At 42.0% G+C, this 22,471-nt stretch overlaps 1 protein-coding gene across 1 annotated transcript; it reads left to right on the forward strand.

Moving 5' to 3' along the window:
* Positions 1 to 14,445: 14,445 nt before the first annotated feature.
* On the forward strand, positions 14,446 to 22,040 carry hrh1 (histamine receptor H1). The gene is made up of 2 exons (XM_041959925.1): positions 14,446 to 14,574; positions 19,510 to 22,040. The coding sequence occupies exon 2, from the start codon at positions 19,756 to 19,758 to the stop codon at positions 21,400 to 21,402; it is 1,647 nt and encodes a 548-aa protein (XP_041815859.1). The 5' UTR covers positions 14,446 to 14,574; positions 19,510 to 19,755; the 3' UTR covers positions 21,403 to 22,040.
* The last annotated feature ends 431 nt before the right edge of the window (positions 22,041 to 22,471 follow it).

Raw genomic sequence — 22,471 nt, forward strand, 5'->3', positions numbered from 1 at the left:
GTATTTACGTATAGCAGCTGGATCAATATGGATTCAAAATAAACACGCTGCGCATACTGCATGCTGCGGTTTGCAGACTGAGGGGTCTCAGCTTTGCTCACCAGACGGATGATTGAAGTCTTCTGTTATATATTGGGTTAGCTAACCAGTGCACGTACCAGGTCATTAAAATGAAAAAAAGCAGTGTACGCAGTGGAAATGGTATTCAATCATGTGCCATTGAGGCTCAAGCATCTGCTAGTTTCCATTCCAGCCAACACTATAGCCGCTGATTTCACTGATTACATTTTAAAACTAAGTCACAGAGCAGGAGGGCTTCCAGTGTGTGCATTTCATAGCATCTTGAAAATAGAATTCCAATGAGTTATTTTTAACTGTAAAAGCTCTGTGACATTTAGGATACATTTTCAATGTCTGAGTTCTGCTCTGTTGCAGGTGTAACAATAAAGAGATGTCATCAGCAAATAGTGTGTGATTTTGTGCACATGTGAGGTTTCTGAAGTTATTTCATCGCACTGTTCAGCAAATAACAATAGAACGAGGCAGATAATTTGTTGGTGTATGCTGAAACAACACACTGACAGGTGGGAATTTGGTAATTAAAAAGCTATAGGTTTGGGAAACATGGACAGCATGTAAAGGAAACACACTGAAACAAATGGAGAAGGCAGGCTTTCTTCTTTCAAGACACAACAGTCTCAAAAATATCTTGTTCAAGTTAAAAGTTAAGAAGTGTTAAATGTACAAATGTATATAAAGTATGCAGAAAAAAGACGCCTGTCAGAATTACTTTATTCTATTTTAAATTACTATATTACTTTTACTTAAAAACTGCAATATTTGTCCCCTGAAGCATAATGACATAGAAGTATAAAGTACCCTAAACTAGAAATACTCAAGTAAATTATGCTTTTGTAAGTACTTGAGTAAATGTGTGAGGACTTTTTCACTGTTCTCTACTTACCTGTTTTCTCAGATGTTCACATGACTCTCATTTGTTTCTATTTTATTTGACTTTCATTCACGTGGTGAGGTTTTTTCTCTTGGCGTTAGTGATTAGTGGCTCTCTGTTCTCACTCATTTTTCATGTTAAACGCATGCTGTTCACTTTCATGTCAAAATAGGTCACAGGTCTTATTCTAAACGACGAGCTATACCCTGCAGTCTCCACTCACACATTTTACCCTCTTTTCAGCAGTATGCCGCTGTATCAACCTTTGTTTTGTACAGTAACCGTGCATCAAGGTTCAGTATCGATATCTTCAATATCTCACACAGCAGCAAAATATTAAACAGCTTCACCCTCAAACCGTCTTGATATTTTCTTTTTCTTGTTAACACAAGGTCAAAATCACATTTGGATAATCTCAAATCCGTCACCCACCTCATTGTTATGATAAACAGTCAACATAAAATATGCTGAGTGCTGTACTGAATAGCACAGGGGCGCCAATTCAGGACGACAGCACCATTGTTGATGTGGAATAAAGCCATAAAAGGTAATAATTGAGTGGTTCCTTCTTTTCTCGCAGCCAAGATCTGGGCTCAAACTGCCGCACAACAAAACACTATAAATCAAACTGTCAATCTGTAGAACAAAGATGAATTTGATTGCACACAGCAAGGATCACTGACTCTGAGTGTGTGACGGGAAGAGAGCAAGTGCATGGAAAGATGGATATGCGTATGTTTGTGTGAGAATGGGAGGGGGTCATGTGATGTGTTTTGATCTGTAGATGTATGTGTGTGACGGTGGGTCCTCTCTGTATGTGTTGGTGTGTTTGTTTGGATGGGGTTGAGCTTGGCGCTCTACGCAGAACAGTCAGGTTCATCCTCCAGCACTCTCATATTTAAACAGCAAAGCACTTAGTCGGAAGCCAAAGCGTGTAATAGCCATTATCCGCTGTATCAGTCTCACGTTTGGCCTCACGTAGGCTTGAAAAGAACACACTCTTAGTGGGTGGTCAAGTTAGCAGTAATACATAAGCAATGTCTGAGTAGACCTTCAAAATAAAGCTTGCAGGGAAACATTTCAGGTGACGGCCACAGTTTGGTTAGGTTTAGGCACCAAAACAGTTTGATTAGGTTTAAGAATGATCATGGTTTGGCTTAAAATAACTACTTCCTTAAAACAAATTCATGCTAACTATTGGTTTCAAATGGGATTCGAACCCAGTTCACCTATGTGAAAGTCCTCCATCATTATCGCCCCCTGCTGGTACTGCACCTTCATACGCATGTACTTTTCAAGCCAAGGCAAGGAAGAACATGACACTGACGTGCGATCCTTTGGTGTATTGACGGGTCTATTAAACTGTTTTGCATGAGGCTGGGCTGTGGATGCAAGCTATTTTCTAAAATTTCATTGTATGTTGTAGCATTAAGATCTCCCTTAGTTGAAATGAAGGGCTTTATAGCATGAACCACAAGAGAAAAACAATCTTAGATCGAAAGTAAACAACAGGATGTGGATAGAGTGTCCACATACTTTTGGCCACATAGTGTATGCGCTTAGTATTTCACGTATAAAGATATCATGTACTCTAAACTATAGAAAAACATAATGATACAATCACACCAGGAGGTTCATTCAGTAGCTTTTCAGGAACTTTCTATCGTATCATGAGAGCTTCTTCAGCAGATAGAGTTTGCCCAGTTGTCGTGGAATTGAAAGCTTCACAACTGCTACTAAATGGACCTTGTGGGTGGGGGGGCTGTTTACTCAGCCGCTGTTCTCAAGGTCAAGAATGAATTTATATACTTTAACTCCTATATATGCAAGAACAGCCCTTCTGACATATTTAAGAACATAGTACAGTATTTAAGTTGCAAAGCTGCACAGTAAGCGAGCATCACTTCATATGACGGAGAGCTGTTGGTTCCAGCAGGAGGAAAAATAACTCTTACTACTTCAATCCTGCCACCCTGTTTGGATTATTGACGTCTCATGTCATCTTTTCAGCATGAAAGTATTTGTTGTGAATTTTTAGTCAATAACTCTGATGCGCTTGATGAGTAAATTCAGTTATATGTTAATTATAGTTCATGGTCTCAAATGGAAAGAAAAGAGAAATTGAACGGAGAGGCAGAAAAACAGACAGAAGAATGGGATATTCCTCAATAAATGCACCAACAATAGTCGCTTCCTCTTTGCGTAGACACAGACACACACAGACAAAGGAAATGCACCATTTCTCAGCCCTTTCTCCAGAAAGTCTTCGAACATCAATGAAACGTGTTGCTTCCGTCTGTCATTTTACAATATTTGTCACAGTGCTTCGGCAAAATGGTATTTTTTGCAAATGCAAAGAAAAAAAGACAAATCTGTTTTGTTTTTTTTCCTTCCTTTTCCCCCCTCCTTCTCAAACGTTACTGTAATGAATTGGCATGAATGACAAGAAGGCAGTGTAGTGAGAAGCCTTTTCCTTGTCTCCATTAGCGGGTCCTGTGTTTCCAGAGAGGCATCAAAGAAAGAGGAGCAGGAGAACGCAGGGGGGGAGGCAGGCTGTAAGCTTCAAGCTGCACACAGAGATAAAGACCAGACATATCTGTGTGTGTGTGTGTGTGTGTGTGTGTGTGTGTGTGTGGGATTAGGCTGACTTTGACTGGCTCTGCTCCATTGTGACAGCAGCTCCTAAGAAGCTGCACACTGCCACATGATGGACAGGGCTTGGAATTGCACAGATAACGTCTCTCTCTCTCTCTCCCTCTTCCCCCCCCCCCCCACCCCCCCTCTCTCTCTCTCTCTCTCTCTGTAGTGTCTGTATGATGTCTCTTAGCCGTGGGACTCCTGAGCTTTGTGTGCCTGGGAAAACATGCAGCATGAGCTCTGAAGGTCATTGGCTCTTATGACATTATATACATTTCATCCTGTATTTGTGGAAGTGCTTGACAAAGACAGTGTGTAAGAGCGAGTGGGCAGGACAGAGATCATGCATTCATTAGCATTGTCTTACTTAGCAATGTGTTTTTGCGAAGATGCTGATCTCCGCTGACATCTTGCATCAAAGACGGCTCTTGGGCACATGTGAAGAAAGTTGTCTGATAAGGTGCCTCGAATGATGTCACTAGAGTCAGCAAACTCCTCAGCTCTGCCTGAGACTCAAGGTTTAAGGCTACATTAGCTGCTATTAGCATAACACTGAGCTGAATCTCCTTAACCGGAATGCTGAGTTGCATTGTGGGTGACATAGTTTGCCAAGATTTGACAATGAAAATAACAGTATTTCTCATATTGCTGCATCAGATTTGCTCCTTTTCTCAAACTGTCCATTGTGAGTCAACAGTGTTATTTAGTACAATGCTAAATTTGTGGAATACTCTGTGGAGTAAAAAATGTGTGAAAGATTATAAGAAATACAAGAAATAGAAGTATACAGACAGAAAAGACTGACAGGGACAAATTAAAGAAAGCTGGAGGGAGAAGAGCGACAGTTTGAGGTGGAAACGAATCAAACAAAAGCTGATGATGCTTCAGACGTCCATAGGTGAAACCAGCCTAAATAAAGCCCCATCTTCTTCTTCTTCTTCTTCTTCTTCTTCTTCTTCTCTCAGCACAACTGCATTAGTACATCACTGTACAACCCGCTTTAGGAGTTTCCTTCTGTGCTTCAGTTGGAGTGACATAAGCTTGTTTCACCGGTCGGAGTTTTTAATGTTTGACTAAAAACCCTCTGCTAAGTCCTGCCACGCCTGACCCTCCCCATTACCTTCATCATTAAATGAAATCAGCAGTGACACAGACTCTAATCATTCTGCAGTGTCACCATGCAGCTGCCAGGAGGAACTGGTGCTTCTTTGCCTTTATTCCACTCAGGAGCACTTATATGTAATAAAAGGGGAGATTTTCTTAACGCAACAGGCTCAAGAGGTTACTATTCAACAAATGTCTTGTTCTTTTGAAGGGTAATCAAAAGTAGTCTTTATTTCTCAAACTGCACCTTGACTCAAATAAACCACCCGTCAGTGATCTGGGATATTCAGTGTCTCAGTCTCCAAACTGAAACCTCAGTTGGGCAAATCAGAAACTCTCCTCCCTCTTCATGGCAAACCTCGCTGCCTGCTTTATTTGCAATGTTTTGCTATAGAGAAAAGGAAACAAAAGGTGCCTGGAAGAAATATTAAAACTGTTTAATGATTTTTCCAAACCGCTGCCACTGCATCCAGCAATAACTCACTTCAACTTGTGCTTTCTTTATTTGATGTAAATGTTGATCCCACATCTCACAAAATTGCACATTTCTTGTTTCATATGTTTGGGATCAAAAAAGAAAAAAATAATACCACTAAATAATCATTTGTAATATAGTGCAGGTTTTCATGCCGTAGCAGCTGATGCTGGTTGAAAATCATTAACTCCCAGTGTCATTTCATCATATATGGCTTTATCAGGGGTGTTTGACATGAGGCGTACCACTGAGCTGCAGACTCTCCGCTTGAAAAGACATTTCAGCCTGCCAGCAACTGCGTGACAGCGAACGAGAGCTGTAGGCAGGCGAGAGCCATCAACACCACCAAATCAAGAAGTCTCTCTGCTCAGATGTGGACATGCTCAGAATACACATTTTAGCCACTGGAGACTTGATAAGCAAACTGTTCTTCGTAATATCTTGTTGCTTTTGTTCAAATGTTTAGACTGATTGAAAAGTAATCTTTGTAGATCTCTGAAGGACACTGAAAGCATTTTTTAGAAATCCTCAGCAGCAAATATATCAACTGAACGAATTAGAGATGTCAATCATCAGCTGGCTCATGGTGGATTTAAGGGTGATGTTCCTTTAAAACAGAATCATGTGTACGTATAAAAACACAACAACAAGATCTGCAAACCCAGTGCAATTCAGGCAATGAATGGTACTGGGTTTGCAGATGAAAATGAAAAATAACATTAAGAAAAACATTTTTTTTGACTAATTTAATGTTTATTTCATTTTTTATGGGATCCATCAGCAGCCAACTGCACCCCAGCTATGTTTTATCTTATCTCACATGTGGACAGGATTTCAAAAACATGAAACAAGCATGGCACTCAACAGATCTGTTTGTATTATGCTTTGTGTATATTCTGTGTATATGTGTGTGTGTGTGTGTGTGTGTGTGAAGGCTGTGTGTGAGCTAAAGCCCAGAAACTGTTAATGGGGCCTGCAGGCTCAGTCCTGGGCATATGTTGTATAGGTGCATGTGTGTCTGTGAGCAATGCAATGCCGTGTGTACTAATAAGTATGCATGTTTGTCACGTGTGTGTGTGTGTGTGTGTGTGTGTGTGTGTGTGTGTGTGTGTGAGGGCAAGGCCTTTGTCTGTGTCCTGTGCACCGCAATATTCTTCATTAGAAACAGATGAGTGAGTCTGTCTATTCCAGGACTGCCCCTGGGTTCAAGTCAATCCACCACCCAGGCACCCACACAAAGACGCACATGCAGTGCAGTGCATGCACACACGCGCTCGCACATACACACACACACACACACACACACACACATTCACATTGTGCACAGTATCTGTCTTACAAGAACTGAGTCAGATGCCCAGTAGAAATTAGCATTTTGGAGCTGTATCTCAGCCAGCATAGCAGATTCATCTTTGTGTATGAATACACACAGAACGTGGAAAAATCATCAGCGTGAACTCCTTTTGCATCCTTTTTTGTTTTTTGATCGTATTTAAGGTATAATTTCAACATCCTCTTTAGATTTGGTCTATTAATTGGTCTTAATGGCAAATTATCTCCAATGAACATATGTTTTTGGCAACAAAATATAAAAGGAAAACACAATTTGTAGACTTTTGCATTTACTTACTCATTTATTTACAATTCAGAATACCACATATACAGATATCCATGTATCACTTATTCGGGAGCTCATGTGATAAAACACCTCAAGTCCCCAATCAGCCAGTTCTCATTCAGACCTTCATTCTGAGGTATAACTGGAGGAATATAAATTGAATTTCAGGATGGATAGACTTGCATGAAGAGCCTCTCTTCTATCTTTAACAGGGATTTGACTGAATATTGCCTACCTCCACATTGCCGGCTGTTTGCTGGGATGGAATTACCCAATATGCTAACACCTCACTATTTCTGCTTACTCAGGCCGGATTAAGCTTTTGGTTTTGTTTGCCCCCCCCCCCCACAACATTGAGAAATTTTTCATCTGCAAAAATTAATTTCCAGCTCATCAGCGTTCAGCACAATATCTTACACCAGGATAAAAGGAAATGAGACTGCATGTGTCTGCAATTCTTCAAAAAAATATATAATCATTTTAATTATTGAAGTCATTTCTTTTAAAAATCACATCGCTGCTGCATATATGAAGAAAAAACTGTGAAAGATAACACCTCTTTACTTTGACAGACAGGAAAACGACACAATCAGTCGACATGCGGCTGTCATTCACAATAGGATTCTTCCACATAAAGACAAGAAGGGAATTTGGCTCCACGTCATTGTTAAATTAGCACCAGTGAAGAGAGAAAGACAGACAGACAGGAAAAGAGACTGTATGGAGAGCGCAGATTACATAAGTCCTTCACCTCACATGCCTGACTATGTGACTGCAAAATGCCCAAGAGACTGAGGGATGGAGGAAGGCAGCGAGAGGAGAGGAGGTGGGGGAAGCGGAGTAAATTGGAGAAAATTAAGTGGAAGAGGGGAGAGAAGAGGGATTTGAGAGAAAGGTGGGGTGGGGGGGGGCGAGTTGGAGAGCGAGTGAGAGAGAGAGAGGGGGAGGCTGATGAGAGCTTTATAAAAAGGAAAGTGAAAATGATGTGGAGGGCGTATGAAGTGGGCCTCTGTCATCCTAGTTAATGCCAGTCGGCTCGCCTCAACGGTGGCGAAAAGACTGCCGCTGAAGAGGGCTCTGATATGCAGCCTGACAAAAGCACTTATCAGATGCAGCACGGCTGGAAAAATGCTGACACGCCGACAAAATGTTGAAATCAAGTCAACTGGAAGGCAGATTGATGACCTTATTCAAATTGTCTGGCTGACGCAACATGTCAGAGAAGATGTTTTGCAATCTTTTTTTTTTGTTTTTACTCCTTTTGGAAATCACTGCGCTCATCCTGCACATTTTAATAAGAAAAGAAACAATTTGACTGATGTGACGAAATACAGTTTCTGATGAAAGAAAAAAGCTTGTTCCTTTTTACGGTCTGAAGTGGTTTCATGCTGGAGATAAATGTGTCATCAAGCTAACATGACTAAGTGCTGAAATTACATGTTAACGCTGTTCTCTGTTTGAAGAGATTTGGTTCGTGCGGCACAGCAGACACGTTACAAATCCAAATCACTGGAGCTGCTGAGGATTAAGTGTTTTGCTCAAGGACACTTCAGAAGGACAGATGCTTTTTTTTTTTTAATTCCTCTGCTTGAAAGGCAAGCTCACTACTGACTAATCCAGTCTACTGGTGGAATGTAACTCAGTACATTTACTCAAGTACTTTACTTAAATACAGATTTGAGGCACCTGTACCTTACATGAGCACTTTCATGTCATGCCACTTAAACTCGTACACTGCACGTCAGAGGCAAATATTATACCTTTAACTCCACTATAATTATTTGTCACCTATAATTACTACTTACTTTACTAAGTACAATTTGACATGCAATTATACAATATGGAGAGGTCATAAAAAATGATGCCTTATTATAGATTTGACTACCTAAATGAATATGAAATTAGAGCTGAAACGATTGATCTGCAACTATTTTGAATGTAATTTTTAATGTGAAAATGTCAAACATTCTCTGATTTTAACGTCTCAGATGTAAGTATTTGAGGTTTGTCCTCATCGAAAATCACAGTAAATTGAAGAGTGTGGAGGTTTGCATTGTTGTTTGGACAAGAAAAGCAATTTGGAAATGTCACTGTGGGCTCTGGTTAATTGTGACTCTCATTTTTGGACGGATTGCAAACCAAACAATTAATCAAGCAGTTGAATCCATAATAAATACAATCAAAGGTTACGTTAAGTATAAAATAGTTTTAAAACTTGCTCCATCTCAACTGATCACAGCAGAAAACTGCTGCTAACACATGCTTGCATGAATAATAACAGACTAATGATATAATTACAGTCAAAGGGGCCATTTTTCTCCATTGAGTACATATTCTCAATGACACTTTTACTTAAGCACCATTTTCAATGCAGGACTCCTGATCTGAACTCCTCCTCCATCGCTGTCTGACTCTGCTGTGTCAGTATTACAGGATCAACCTGACGCGTGTGACACAGTCAGGAGTTAGGAGTCTCAGAAAATGTGCGAAGAATAGCCTAAACTTTATGACAGAATCGGACAGGTTGGAACAGCTTCAGCGAAAGAAGTCAGGAGATGACGGAACTGGCAAGAGAATAGAGAGACGGGAGAGAGCTGGGAGGAAGAACATATGAGGAGGAGTAAAGGACGGGGGAAACGTGGGAACGAGGAGGAACAGGAGGATGGAAGAAATGAGCATCATCTCCACTTTCTGCAGTATATATTATAAACGAAAGAGGAAACTGTCTCGATGAGATGATTAGCGGCCTGGAGTCCACTTCAGTGCTGGCTTTAAGGTTCGCCTTTCTTTTCACCACAAAGAGTTGACAAGTGATGGGTTTGTTTACAGAGGCTGATCAGAGTGTTACAAAGTCAACTCCAAGTGTGAACAGGAGGTTAAATCCCGCATGTGAGGGGAGATTAGCTGCACATCTTCTCCTCTTATTATTTTCAGAGACTCTGATCTATTGGCGGGCACGATTGATGCTGGAGATTATCTGGTCTTGAGTTCACAAAGGATTTACTGAGGGTTATGATGATGCCAAGTCATAAGGGCAGCTTTGATTTGATTTATGAAAAGGCAGATGCCCCACACATTGCCACATACAGTAGAAAGTGATTACTACACTGCCAGACCTCTCTTGAGGAATATTTCAGCAGGTACAGGCCTGACCAGCAGGTGTCACTGTTGGCCCACAAAACTCAGACATGCGTGCATGGTTTTTCAAGTGTTGCTATGGCAAGGAACGACAGAAGAGAAGTGAAGAATTGCTTTTTGTCAGATAGAAAAAAATTTTTGATGTGCACAATAAATGTTTAACATCAAAAAGGGACATAGACACTCAGTTTAGGCTAATAATTTATGGAAATCAGTATCATAAATAATACAAGTGATGTCTGTGAGCAGTGACTTCTATTAGAAGCATCTTAATTTGAAAGATCATCATCCTCAAGCCTCATCCCACACAACAATGCACACTAACTGGCCTGTTTCTTTCCCTACACTCAGTAATGATGGGCTATTATTGGCTCCTGTAAAGATTGACCTTAATGATATTAGGAAGACCTCTGGACTCATTCACACGCACAAATTTGAATACACACATTCTCACGTCAACCGTGCATGCACAGACAGTACAAACAGGAACAGCACACACAGCACTCAACACACAAAGAAATCAGATTACTCACACACAGCTGTGTGGCAGATACAGAAACCTTGCCACGGCTGCACATTCACATCACAGTCTGCCAGTTTAGATCTTTGTTTATGTACAGTTTGGATGATGGTGACGACATTTTACACCGACTTTGTATGAATTATAGAATAGAGATATTGATTAACCCACAAAAAGTCCCAGGTGGCTCATTTATGTCACAGCTACCCCGCCGTGCCTCTCCTCATATGAACTAGCACATTTTTATCCTCGTCCACAGGAGGCGAACTAAGCATTGAGGCTGTTTGTAAACAATAACTGGCTTCCTGTTGTCATGAACGCGTTCACACGGCTTTCTGGCCACAGAGCAGCTCTGCTACCTTCATGGTATTTGTTGAAAGAGGGATTTTTGAAAGGAGGCCCAGGAGTTCAATACCCGCGGATTTTGTGGTCACTTCTCTCATCATCTACTGTTCCTTTCTTCATATTTTTCCGATTCAGGTTACCACATCCTTCTCGTCCTACCCTGTCCTCAAGCCACAGACACACACATCCACACAAACTCCAACCCCTTTCTTTGAACCTTCCTTCCTCTTTTCATCTCATCCTTCTTTTCTCCCTCTCACCCTCCCCTCCCTGCCTTCCTTCCTTCCTTTCTTTTCATCACCTCTTCACCCACAGCTTTTCCTGTAGGGATGGTAGGAACACAGATTCAATGATTTTGTTGCTGCGTCCAGTGTTTTGCATAGCAGTATAAGCATGGAGAACTCATTGTTAGGACTTGAGAAGGAGCAGGTGTAAGACAAAATATCTGGTGAAAGGTGTTTTCTGCTACACCTTGTCATCACCAGACATCTTTCAACTGTGATTTTCACTCATACACCATTTTCCATTTTACACAGTCAATTCAGCGGTCTACACCTGCTGTGTAGCAGCTCATGCTTCACACACACCCCATGCACATAACAGACCCAGAGCCTCTTTCTACAGTTCAAGTATGCAGTTGTCTGCCGGCACCCTCACAGCTGCCACTGTTGTGCTGGTGACGTGTTGTTCTCGCGGCGCAGCCCGCGTGTAAAAAGGCGTAATGACTTGGACGTATTCTCAGGCTGAAGTTGGGCAGAGTGATGTTAAGGGTTTGTTATTGTCGCCAAACTCCAGATTCCAGGAGGGGTCATTTGTCTCACGCCAACAGGTGCGACAAAACAAACAGGAGAGTGAGGATGGAGACGTGCCCACCCAGTCCCTGAGGAGAGGTCCGCCCTGCCTGAGATAAATGAAAGCACCTGCACCCTTGGCCTGATGTGAAATATATCTGTTAAAACAGTGAAACAATAAAACACACAGCATTCAAAAATGGGACGACATGAAGCAGCTGAGAATAATAATAAAAAAAAAAGCTTAGAGGAGTACGTTTTTGTGTGCAACAGGCAAATTAGGACAATGCAAGCAATTAATACACAACAATTAGCGCAAGCAGTTAAAACACGCCACCATAAGATATCAGCAAAACTAATGAACTGAGCATTGAAATTCAAAACCTTTGGAGATGTGTGCAACAGAATCATGGCTCAAATGTTCACTTACTGGCATTTTGGTGCTTTCAGCCTCATCTCACTGTCTTCTTCAGCCAGTGGAAGGTGTCAAGCGTGCAACATCAGTCACATGATAACAGGCGGTTAAAAACAGCAATCACGTGTTGCTCATTTGAAAATTAGCTTACTTACACTTTAAATTAGCGAGAGGGCATTTTCACTGCGTCATCTGTTACCAGGACCAATCAGCTCATGGATATTTTGGCAACATCTATACGTATGTATGTTCAAACAGTGTGTATGTAGTATTTCATATTTCTTTACATGATGTTCAGTGTTTTCAAGTATTCTCCGTTTACATGATGTTTCCAACACTGAGTGTGGAGTCAGCTGCCTGACTGAGAGACATAACGAGTGTCAGAAAATCCAGCAAGCACACTCACATTCCCGAGAGGGGAGAATCTATTGACTTTAGTGTCTGTGACCTTTCCTTTAATGCCACCATTTGGCCAAAGTTTTTATTTTCTATGTCTGTATTTCTTGACCTGTTGCTTGCATACAGAAGAACACTGACTCAGAGTTCAGCTGGAGGACACGCTGCCCTCTCCGACACTATCAGGCTCAACTTTAACTTGCATCTCCAGACGCCTCATCATAAATATACGCTTGTTTAAATATACGCTTGTTGTTTGTATAATACTGGCACTTGTGTTTTCTGACCTCATGAACTTTCCCCCACAGTTGCCTCACTGCCAGCAGGTCACACGCATCAGAACCCCCTTTGGCCGAGTAGCCGTTTCACAACGGGTCGGAGCCCAAGATGAATCCCAGGCTAATTCTCAGAATCAGCACATCAGCAGGGTCATTAGGAGCCTCATCGCCTCGCTGCTGTGAGATGTGCTGAATGCTTGATGTTTCGTTATCTCCGCGCTGCCTTTGAGAGCACACACCGTCCCAACAGAAAATCAGAATTCACATCAGCTCATGCTGAGTTCTTGTTGACCGTATAAGCAACAGCTAACACTGGACACTATTAACCCCAGAAAGATGAGTGTGTTTTTATTGTTTGAGGAGCAAGCTGAGAGTTTGCATTTCTTGAAGTACTTTGTGTGATGTTTGACCTTCATTCAAACATCACACAAAGTGTTGATCTTCATTGATTTTTGTATGTGTGATTTTTTAAACAAGTTGTCACAGGAGCAACAAACATCTGGAAAAGTCGTGGAATGCTCCAAAACACCTGTTTGGATCATTCCACAGGTAAACAGGTTGATTGGTAACAGGTGATAGTATCATGATTGGGTTTTAAAGGAGCATCCTGGAAAGGCTCAGTCGTTCACAAGCGAGGATGGAGCGAGGTTCACCACTTTGTGAATACATGATTGTATAAAGGATGTTACTACATGGGCTCAGGAACACTTCGTAAAACTGTTGTCAGGAGACACAATTAATTTACCACAAAATAAATGCTGTCGTTTACATTAACACTGGGTAATGATGAAACAGCTTCTTTCAGTAAATAAGAGATTGTAAGCAAAACTATTAAAAAAAAAGTACCCACAACTAAATATGACTTTCTAGATCAGGTGTACTAAAACTAGTGGCAACACAAATGTTGCAGCAAGGCCATTTGTATTGGTTCAATTCTGCCACTCTGACACTTAAATGACTATTTTTACTCCTCAGATAGGATGTGTTGATTTTTGCTGTAGGCTACCTCCTTGGACTCTTCCCAAAGGAAATGCATCATGATTCACACCTCGCAAATCCACATTTTTCTAAAGCAGAGACACAGCTGTCGGCATAACCTCCGAGATAAACCAGTCCTCTTTGTGTCCCACACCAGCCCACGTTGGCAGTGCTCAGACACACATTGCTGTGGGCAGACATGCTGTCCTGAGACAGCTGGTGAGCCAGATAGCCGGAGCAGGTGGCCCTTCAGGTGAGGAACAAAGCGAAAAGATTCCTGAAACCCCCAAACTCACTCAACCTGTTCACACCCGGTCAGCGCTGCTGGAGTCCAGCTGTGCGTTTTTGGAAAACAGTTGACACTGCTTGGCGCGATGGATGCTGAATTTCATCATTCAAGCGTGTTCAACCATCTCCCACCCTCACCCTTCACCCATGCAGGCTTTCCATCCAATGTCCCAGCTGTGAATGAAAGTTAAGAGATTTAAACAGATGTTTTGCAATGATGTAGAAGTTAAACGTCCGACTTTACCTCCTACAGCTTTCTCATTCCACTAATGTCCAGATTCCACTGGAGGAGGTTACCCCCCCCCCCCACTGCTCACAGTGTGTGTGTGTGTAATTAACACTACAGTGAATCATACAGTGAATCATGGCACTGGATCACAATGCGCCACCTCCACCAGGTGAAAACCCCTCCCAGTCACAAGGCTGAATTTATGGCTCAAACTGTTCTGTGGTGGATCACATGAACTCCAAAGTCTGCCTTCAGTCCAGATCTGTGGGAGAGAGAGAGAGAGAGAGAGACAGAGAGAGAGAGAGACAGAGACAGAGAGAGAGTGTGTGTGTTTTTCTTTGCAACTCCAGCCTCTGTCCTTCACTCGTTTTCTGACCCGGACTGCAGGCTGGGATTCATGCACAACCCCGGTGAGTCTGAAACTCTCACTCTGATGCTCAAACTTAAAAGATCAACTTTTATTATTTTATCATTATTATTGCAGTGTCTGCGCATCTGCTGAAAGTTTTTTCGTGTGAGATGAAGCCGCGGCTCAACAGGTGGCTCCTGCGCACCGAGAGCCATCGTTCATTCTGATGGATGGTCTTTCAGGACCCAGCAGGACGAACGATAACACGGCTGATCTGTGTCCCCGCTCTTTTGTAATGAGATCAGAGAGGCAGCGGTCATTTGCTGATCATCATGAACAATCAGCTGGATAGTGCCGGATGAACATCCCGCTCCTCCGTGGAGAGGGTGCCGCTCACACGCAGCAAACGCGCGGCGGCTCTCTGTTTAGCTTCATATTCTTTGCGATTTCGGTGAGTAATACGGTTCTTAAATATTTGTGCTGCGGAGGCAGTTCATGTGTAAACACAGAGGCTATAAACAGAGCGAGGAAAATGTTCACAACCGCAGATCTCAGATGCACATAAAGCCAAAGAGTTTTGAGGAAGGCACAACAAACAGGTGTCTGTTAACTGAGTGGCATCAATTAACGGGGCTTATGTGAGGCTCCAAATCTTTTACTTTATTGAAGCACCTTGCTAGAACCGGGCTGGACCGTCTCATGCCTTCAGAGCTGCCGCAGGTCTTCCTGGAGCAGAATGAAGGTGCTGGAAACACTTCCCAGAGACGCTGGTCCATCGTGGCTGCAGGTCTGTCGGCTGCGCACCCCACGATGCCAGTCTCCCGGTCCACCACACTCCACTGCTGCTCTGCCGGGCTCAGGTCTGGTGGCTGCGGAGGCCATCTGAGCACAGTAAACGTATCATTGTCATGCCCAAGAAACCAGTTTGACGTGATTTGAGCTGTACTGTGACACGGCGCGTTGTGCTGCTGGGAGCAGCCGTCAGAGGATGGGCACACTGTGCGCACAGAGGGGTGGACACACGGTCAGCACTAATTCACTAATTCTGACCCGCAGCGGAAATCAAGACTCCTCAGACCAGGAAAAGCTCTTTAGGGGAGGCTGTAGCGGTCTGTGCCTCAGTTTCCTGTCAGCTGACACAGGGGGTCTTTAGCCTGTGGTCTCCTGCTGCTTTCTGCATGCTGCAGCTGTAACGACTGGTTCTATGAGTTACTGTTGCCCAGTGGTGGAATGTAACTAAGTACATATACTCAAATACTGTACTTACTGTAAATACACATTTGTGGTACTTGTACTTTGCTGGCGCTTTATACTTCTACTGCACTACATTTCATACTTTTTACTCCACTACCATTTTTGGTTATGAGCAACTTTACAAATTATGTTTTCTGCAAACAAAACAAACGTAGAGCTCGTCAAATGTATTTTGCTATCAGTTAACCAGCATATACAAATACAGGTGACATGATTTGTCCATTAATTCATTTGCTGATTGACAGGAAATGTAACTGTTTTGATATTTGTTTAAAACATTTCATGTTTTCAGCTTCCTGTTAAGATTTTCTCCCAATTTGCTTTCCTATTTTCAGTCATTTTCCGTTTTGGACTGTTGGTTGGACAAACCAAACATTGTGAGGGTGGACTGAGAGCAGTTCTCACTATTTATCTGAATTTGTACAAACCAAGTAATCAATTGATTAATGCAGAAAATATTCAGCAGATTAATCCACAGTAAAAATAATGCTCAGTTGCGGTCTTATACAAACTAGCTCAAAATGTACACATCAACCAAATGCAACAGCAAAACCCTATTTTACAATAATGCATGAGTAATAATAATATAATATATAACAGCATAACAGTCACAGAGGGCATCTTTATGCATTGAGTACTTTTATTTTTCATACTTTTCCTGATTACATTAAAAAAACTTTCACTTCAATAACATTTTCAATGCAGGACTTTTACTTTCACAGTGTCGTATTAGTACTTTTTGTTAAGTAAATAACCTTAATACTTCTGTTGCCTTTCCATCAGCTAGAACCATTCTGGCGGTTCTCCTGACCTTTGCCATCAACAAAGCAATTTTACCCAGAAAATCCTCACACTCACTGGAAATGCTCTCTTTTATTCTCCGTAAACCTTAGAGATTGTTGCTGTGCGTGAAAATCCAAGTAAGTCAGCAGTTTGTGAAATACTTAAACCTGCCTGCCAACAACAACCACGCCACGTTCAAAGTCACTCAAATCACCTTTCTTCTCCATTCTGACATTTAGTTTGATGTTCAGCAGATTGTCTTGCTCCTGTCAGTGTCTCTAGATGGGGTCTTCTGATACGTTCAGCCTCTCTTTTGTTGAGTTGGCGGGGGACTAACACGAGGGGTGACGAAAGGAAACAAATCTTTAATTTTCCAACATTTCTCAATTTTAAAATCAAAACCACGACGACATTTAAATGTGAGTCAGTCGCTGACGATGCTCTGCTAGAAACCCTCACAGCCCCCGCTGCTGTTGAGCGTTTTTTATCTCCCACTAATCATTAAATCTTTGTGAGCTTGGTACATTTTTTTCTCCCTCCTCCTGAGCGTGTGTGTCATCAGTGAGTAAGCAGACACAGATACACACACACACACACACACACAAAAAGGATAGATCGATTGATAGGCAGGATTTGATTTAACAGTTTCCTTCCTCCCTCTCTCTGTCTTTAATGATTTAGATTTCACATATATTTACATTTAAGTATGGATTTTTGTTCTTTTTAACAAACCTCACGTGTCCAGTTTGAATCATTTTGTTCATTTGGCTATTTAGCTGGTTGGCTTTTGTTTTGATTTATACATGTGCACTAGCGTCACTGATTCCAGCACTTTGAATTCCAGCATCTCTCCAGTTTTTTTTTTTTTTTGTGGAGAGGAGTTAGTCGACATGCGTGGGATGTGATGGTCTTACTGGCCAAGCAACACACAAGATGATTCTCTTTTGCTGAAGGAAAAAAAAAAGTGTCTACGTAATGTTTTACACTTGTGAATCTGAAGCTCTTAAAAAGGCCGGGTGACTTATTCCAATTCACAGATTAACCACGGAACAAGAAGTCTGCACAAGCTATGTACAGAAACGCCCACCTGCCTCCATGGCAACGGTTTATTTCAGTCTACTCTCTTAAAAGTCGATACCCGAAACAGTGGAGATAAGTGCTTTTCCTGCAGAATATTGGATGTTTGAGCATGAGGCGTCTTGCTGTGCTATGCAGACTCGTCTGATCATACATGGTGTAGTAGAGGATTTGACATAGATTCCATCATACAACGCCGGCAGCACGTCAGCGCCTCCTCTCCTCCAATCACACAGTTTGTTGATTGCTGTGTGGCTGATGGCATTTGCCACTTTCCCCTTAAGTGAGTGTTGAGGAAAGCCAGCTGGACAGTGAAAAAGAAAGAGCAAGAGACAGTTTAGCCTATTAATACCATAGATCCAAACCAGGAAAGCAAAAAAGAGTGCAGTGTGGAGCTGTATTTAAGTTTCTTTATATGGGCATTTGTTTCTGAAGCCTCTAGACATTTTTTAAGACTTTGAACAGCAGGTTGTTTCCGATATGGTTGATCCACAGAACAAGTTTACATAATTACTCAGAAGTGGGAATTAACCAATTACAGTCACTTAAGTACTGTGTTTCAGTACAATTTTGTACTTTACTTGAGTATTTGCATTCAATGTTATTTATACTTCTTCCCCCCTAACTCCACTACATTTTATCTTATCTTTATCATAGATAAGACAAGATAAAGCTTTATTGATCCCACATGGACGTGAGGGAAATGTTGTTGTGGCAGACAGCAAGAATAAAAAGGAGATGCATAACAGGAACAAATAGACAATAAAAAAGAATAAGGATAAAATCAACTACATATATGTACATTATGTACAAAAGAAGTCTAAAAATAATATTGCCTTGTGGAGGATGGCACAGTTTCACAATGGAAGATTTTGATTTGAGTTGCAGTAAGATATTGATAATAAATACAGTGTTTTTGTACTAATACTAACTAGTTACTTCTCAGACAAAGATTTTACCTACATACAAATGATAAGTTGACTCAACCCCATCTTGCAGTTCCTTTCCAATAAGTGTCTAGTCGGGGTCCCTCATCACATTTCAGGTGTGAGTTGTGAGCAGCTCCTCCAGTGACACATCACCTGACACTTTCATTAAAAAAAAAGCTTGAGATGCAAATATTAAACATAAAAGTAAAGAAAAAAGCTGATTAATCCCTTAGATTTATGTTGTGACCGACCCCTAGGTTGGGAACCACTGGACTAAACTGCCTAACTGTATGTAAGGTGGTTAAATAGCTGCATCTCGAGCGGCTTCAACAGTAAAATCCTACTTAGACACTGACGCAGCAGAATTTAATAACATATCAGCCACTGGGGACATTTTTCTGCATAATTAGTACTTTTGATACTGTAAGTACATTTTGCTTACAATACTTCTGCACTTTTGCTTAACTAGTATTAAAGGAGTATTTTAAATGTATGTATTGGTACTTTTACTTAATAAAAGATTTGAATATTTCCTCCACTCTTGCTTCCTTGCTAAAAAATCTAGAATCTGAATGTGCAAATATTCTTCATTTCAAAACTTAAATTGCTGGATGCAAGATGTCTCCTGCTTCACTTAAGAATCCAGTCCCAGTGTATAGGTGCACTGGAGGCTTCTACATCATACTTGTGTTAGTGGCATATTGGACGATGATTGGCTTCCAAATGAGTTATTATGCCAGAAACTCACCCTCAGACATGCACGTCTTAAACTTAAACCCGTAGCACAGAGAAACCTTTTCTCCTGCTGCAGATGAATAGGTATGTCTCCCTGTCTTCAACTCTGCACATACATCATTCTGCACTGTGAAGGTCAAACATTCAAGAGAAGTAAGTGAAAAACACTGATGAGTCAACTGCAACTCAACTGAGTGTTTTTCCTTTATGTTTTCCAGGTGTCAACAGTCTGGATTTATATGACAAACGCTGTAACAAAACAACAGTCTAGCGCCTTTTCCAGCATTTAAAGGATTATTTTTTAACATAAAGGCCCAGTGGACGTCATGCGGTCAGCGTTTGATCCAAACTGAGTAAATACACCCTCCTCACCTGTTCCACATGTTTTGGCTGATGCTGAAGGACACACTGGTCCGCAGTTTTCCACCATGTGACTGGGTCTAGAGGTGACCATCTCACCTACCATGATGGAATCTGGTCTGTCTCTTTCCACAGACCCTCCTCACCTCAGCAGCTACATCAATAACAGCAACAACAGCTGGAGCAGCGTTCTAATCGATGGTGACTCGCTGAGGAGCAACAACACCCTGACCCTCCATGACCGCCTCCACAATGCCCTGCTGGGGGTCTCTCTGGGACTCCTTTCCCTCCTCACGGTCATGATGAACCTGCTCGTTCTCTACGCCGTGAAGAAAGAGAAGAGCCTCCACACCGTCGGGAACCTCTACATCGTCAGCCTGTCTGTGGCAGATCTCATCGTGGGGACGACAGTTATGCCGCTGAACCTGGTGTATTTGTTGGAGGACGAATGGAAGCTGGGGCGGGCTGTCTGCCAGTTTTGGCTCATCATGGACTACGTGGCGAGCACAGCCTCGATTTTTAGCCTGTTCATCCTGTGCTTGGATCGGTACCGCTCTGTCAGACAGCCGCTTAAGTACATGAAATATCGAACGCGGGGAAAAGCCAGCGTGATGATTTCCGGAGCCTGGCTGCTGTCGATAATGTGGATTATTCCAATTTTAGGATGGAGGTCTTTCACTCATGTGGACCTCAAACCTGAGGAGGAGAACAAATGTGACACAGATTTCCGCTTTGTCACATGGTTTAAGGTTATCACTGCCGTCTTCAACTTCTATGTACCCTCAATTTTGATGCTGTGGTTTTACACGCACATCTACTTGGCAGTGAGGCAACATCTCAGGGACAGAGAGAGAATCATTCATCCGACTGATTCGTTCGGCGAAAATCAGAATGGACAAAATGTTCAAACACCTGCGAGAAGTGACTCCAAATCACCCAAGAGGGAATGTGAGGTTCCACTGAAACTTTCTAAAAAACAACGCCTGCTGGACCAGAACACTCTAGATCAGGCATATTCCCTCGAGGATGCTGACAAAACTAAAACTGCCTCGTCCAGATCTCATAGAAAAATCGGCGTGAAGTGCCAGCAGACTTCATTTCTCGCCATCACAACGAAACGACTCAGAATGGCACAAAAGGTCAAACGGTGCTCCTTGTCTCCAGAGGAGAAGCAGTCGACCGTTGAGACTTCTCTGAGTCGACCCACGGTGCCGCAGGAGGTCGTGTGCTCAGAGGGGAATAACGAGAACAAACTTCAGGCGTCTTTAAATGAATGTCACCTCACAGTGCCGAACTCAGTGAGCGGCGTCTGTGACATCAGTCAGGTGTCAGACATGCAGAGATACACCTCTGTGCTCTACAACAACTACGACGCCAGTCGCGCTCCACCCTGGACTGAGGAAGGGGTCGAAGATGCCAAATTGGACCCGGCTAATTCAGCGACCCTGAGAAAGACGTGGCAAAGGTTTATTGACCAATCACGCCAGCGTATCCAAAGCCTGAGGATCCACAAAGAGCACAAGGCTGCCAAGCAGCTGGGCTTCATAATCGCGGCGTTCATGTTGTGCTGGATACCGTACTTCATAGTTTTCATGGTCACGGCGTTCTGCAGAGAGTGCGTGCACCATGACCTCCACATGTTTACCATATGGCTAGGTTACATCAACTCCACTCTCAACCCTTTTATATACCCGCTCTGCAACGGGAACTTTAAACGAGTCTTCAAAAACATTCTGAAGATTCGTTTATGACAGGCAAAGAGTTAGAACAAAAGCATTGGCGTCTACATGCTGCTGATATTCACAGATAAGAAGGGAACGACTGTTGCGTCAGTTAAATGTCTGATACACCTTTGCATGGGTGAGCTTTTTAAGTGGAGCTTAAGCTGTAAATGTATTTTGAGTGTAAGTTATTTCTGTTTGCTCTTATTGTTGTGACTTGCTGCCCTCCGGTTCAGACTCATGGCAGCAGTTGAGGATAATGTCTGAACTGAATGTTATTTATTTTGTCTATGATCTGCTAATGATAATAAAGTCTGTATTAGACCAGAGACCTTTAAACTCAAAAGAATTTGATCTCTCGCCTTCAGAAAGAGGAGCATGAATCTAGTGTCTTGGCTCTGGTCCAGAATGGAGAAAAACTACGTCCAACATGTGCGTTTAAAGAAAATCGTTGTAATTCATTTCTTTTTGTGCACTATCAATAGACAGAAGCAGAGAGGTGACAATGAAAACATGAAATGTTTAACGTTTTACAAGCTCTGCCATGCATTTGTGAGTGTTTGTCACTTTGTTTTCTCATCATTAAAACAGGATATGGGACATTAGTTGTGCTCTCTAATGTCATTCCAGGAAAAACACAAATGTTGCCAAGCGTCTGCTGAGCTGTTACCCCTGGGAAGGCTGATCTGGGATCTGTTGCTCTTTCATTTCAGCCATCTTTTTCAGAGTTTTTAAGCTTGCAAGCTTTAAATGACTTCATTGAGTTTTAACACATTAATATAACCATCTTAACAATAATAATCTATAGAAATGTCTGGTCTAGTGTCACTCGCTTGTGCTTTGTCAAGTGTTTGTGGTCGAGTAGAATAGATGAGTGTATCATCAAAGATTCAATATGGAGAAAAACTATTAACAGAACAAATAACTAATTAATTTATATCTACATATAGGTGATGTGTCAGTATAGCATCCACTTAAATCCTTCTGTCAAACGAGAGAAAGATTTTGTTTTTCTTCTAACTAAAACAGCCCTTTCACACTATTTACACTTTTCTGCTCTACAATGTGATGTAGCACCTCTTTTCATGCCATTAGCCAA

The sequence above is a fragment of the Chelmon rostratus genome, chromosome 2 (genome assembly GCF_017976325.1).
Source record: "Chelmon rostratus isolate fCheRos1 chromosome 2, fCheRos1.pri, whole genome shotgun sequence".
NCBI lineage: Eukaryota > Metazoa > Chordata > Actinopteri > Chaetodontiformes > Chaetodontidae > Chelmon > Chelmon rostratus.

Coding starts and splice junctions, on each gene's coding strand:
- hrh1 (XM_041959925.1), top strand. CDS start 19,756: ATGATGGAATCTGGTCTGTCTCTTTCCACAGACCCTCCTCACCTCAGC.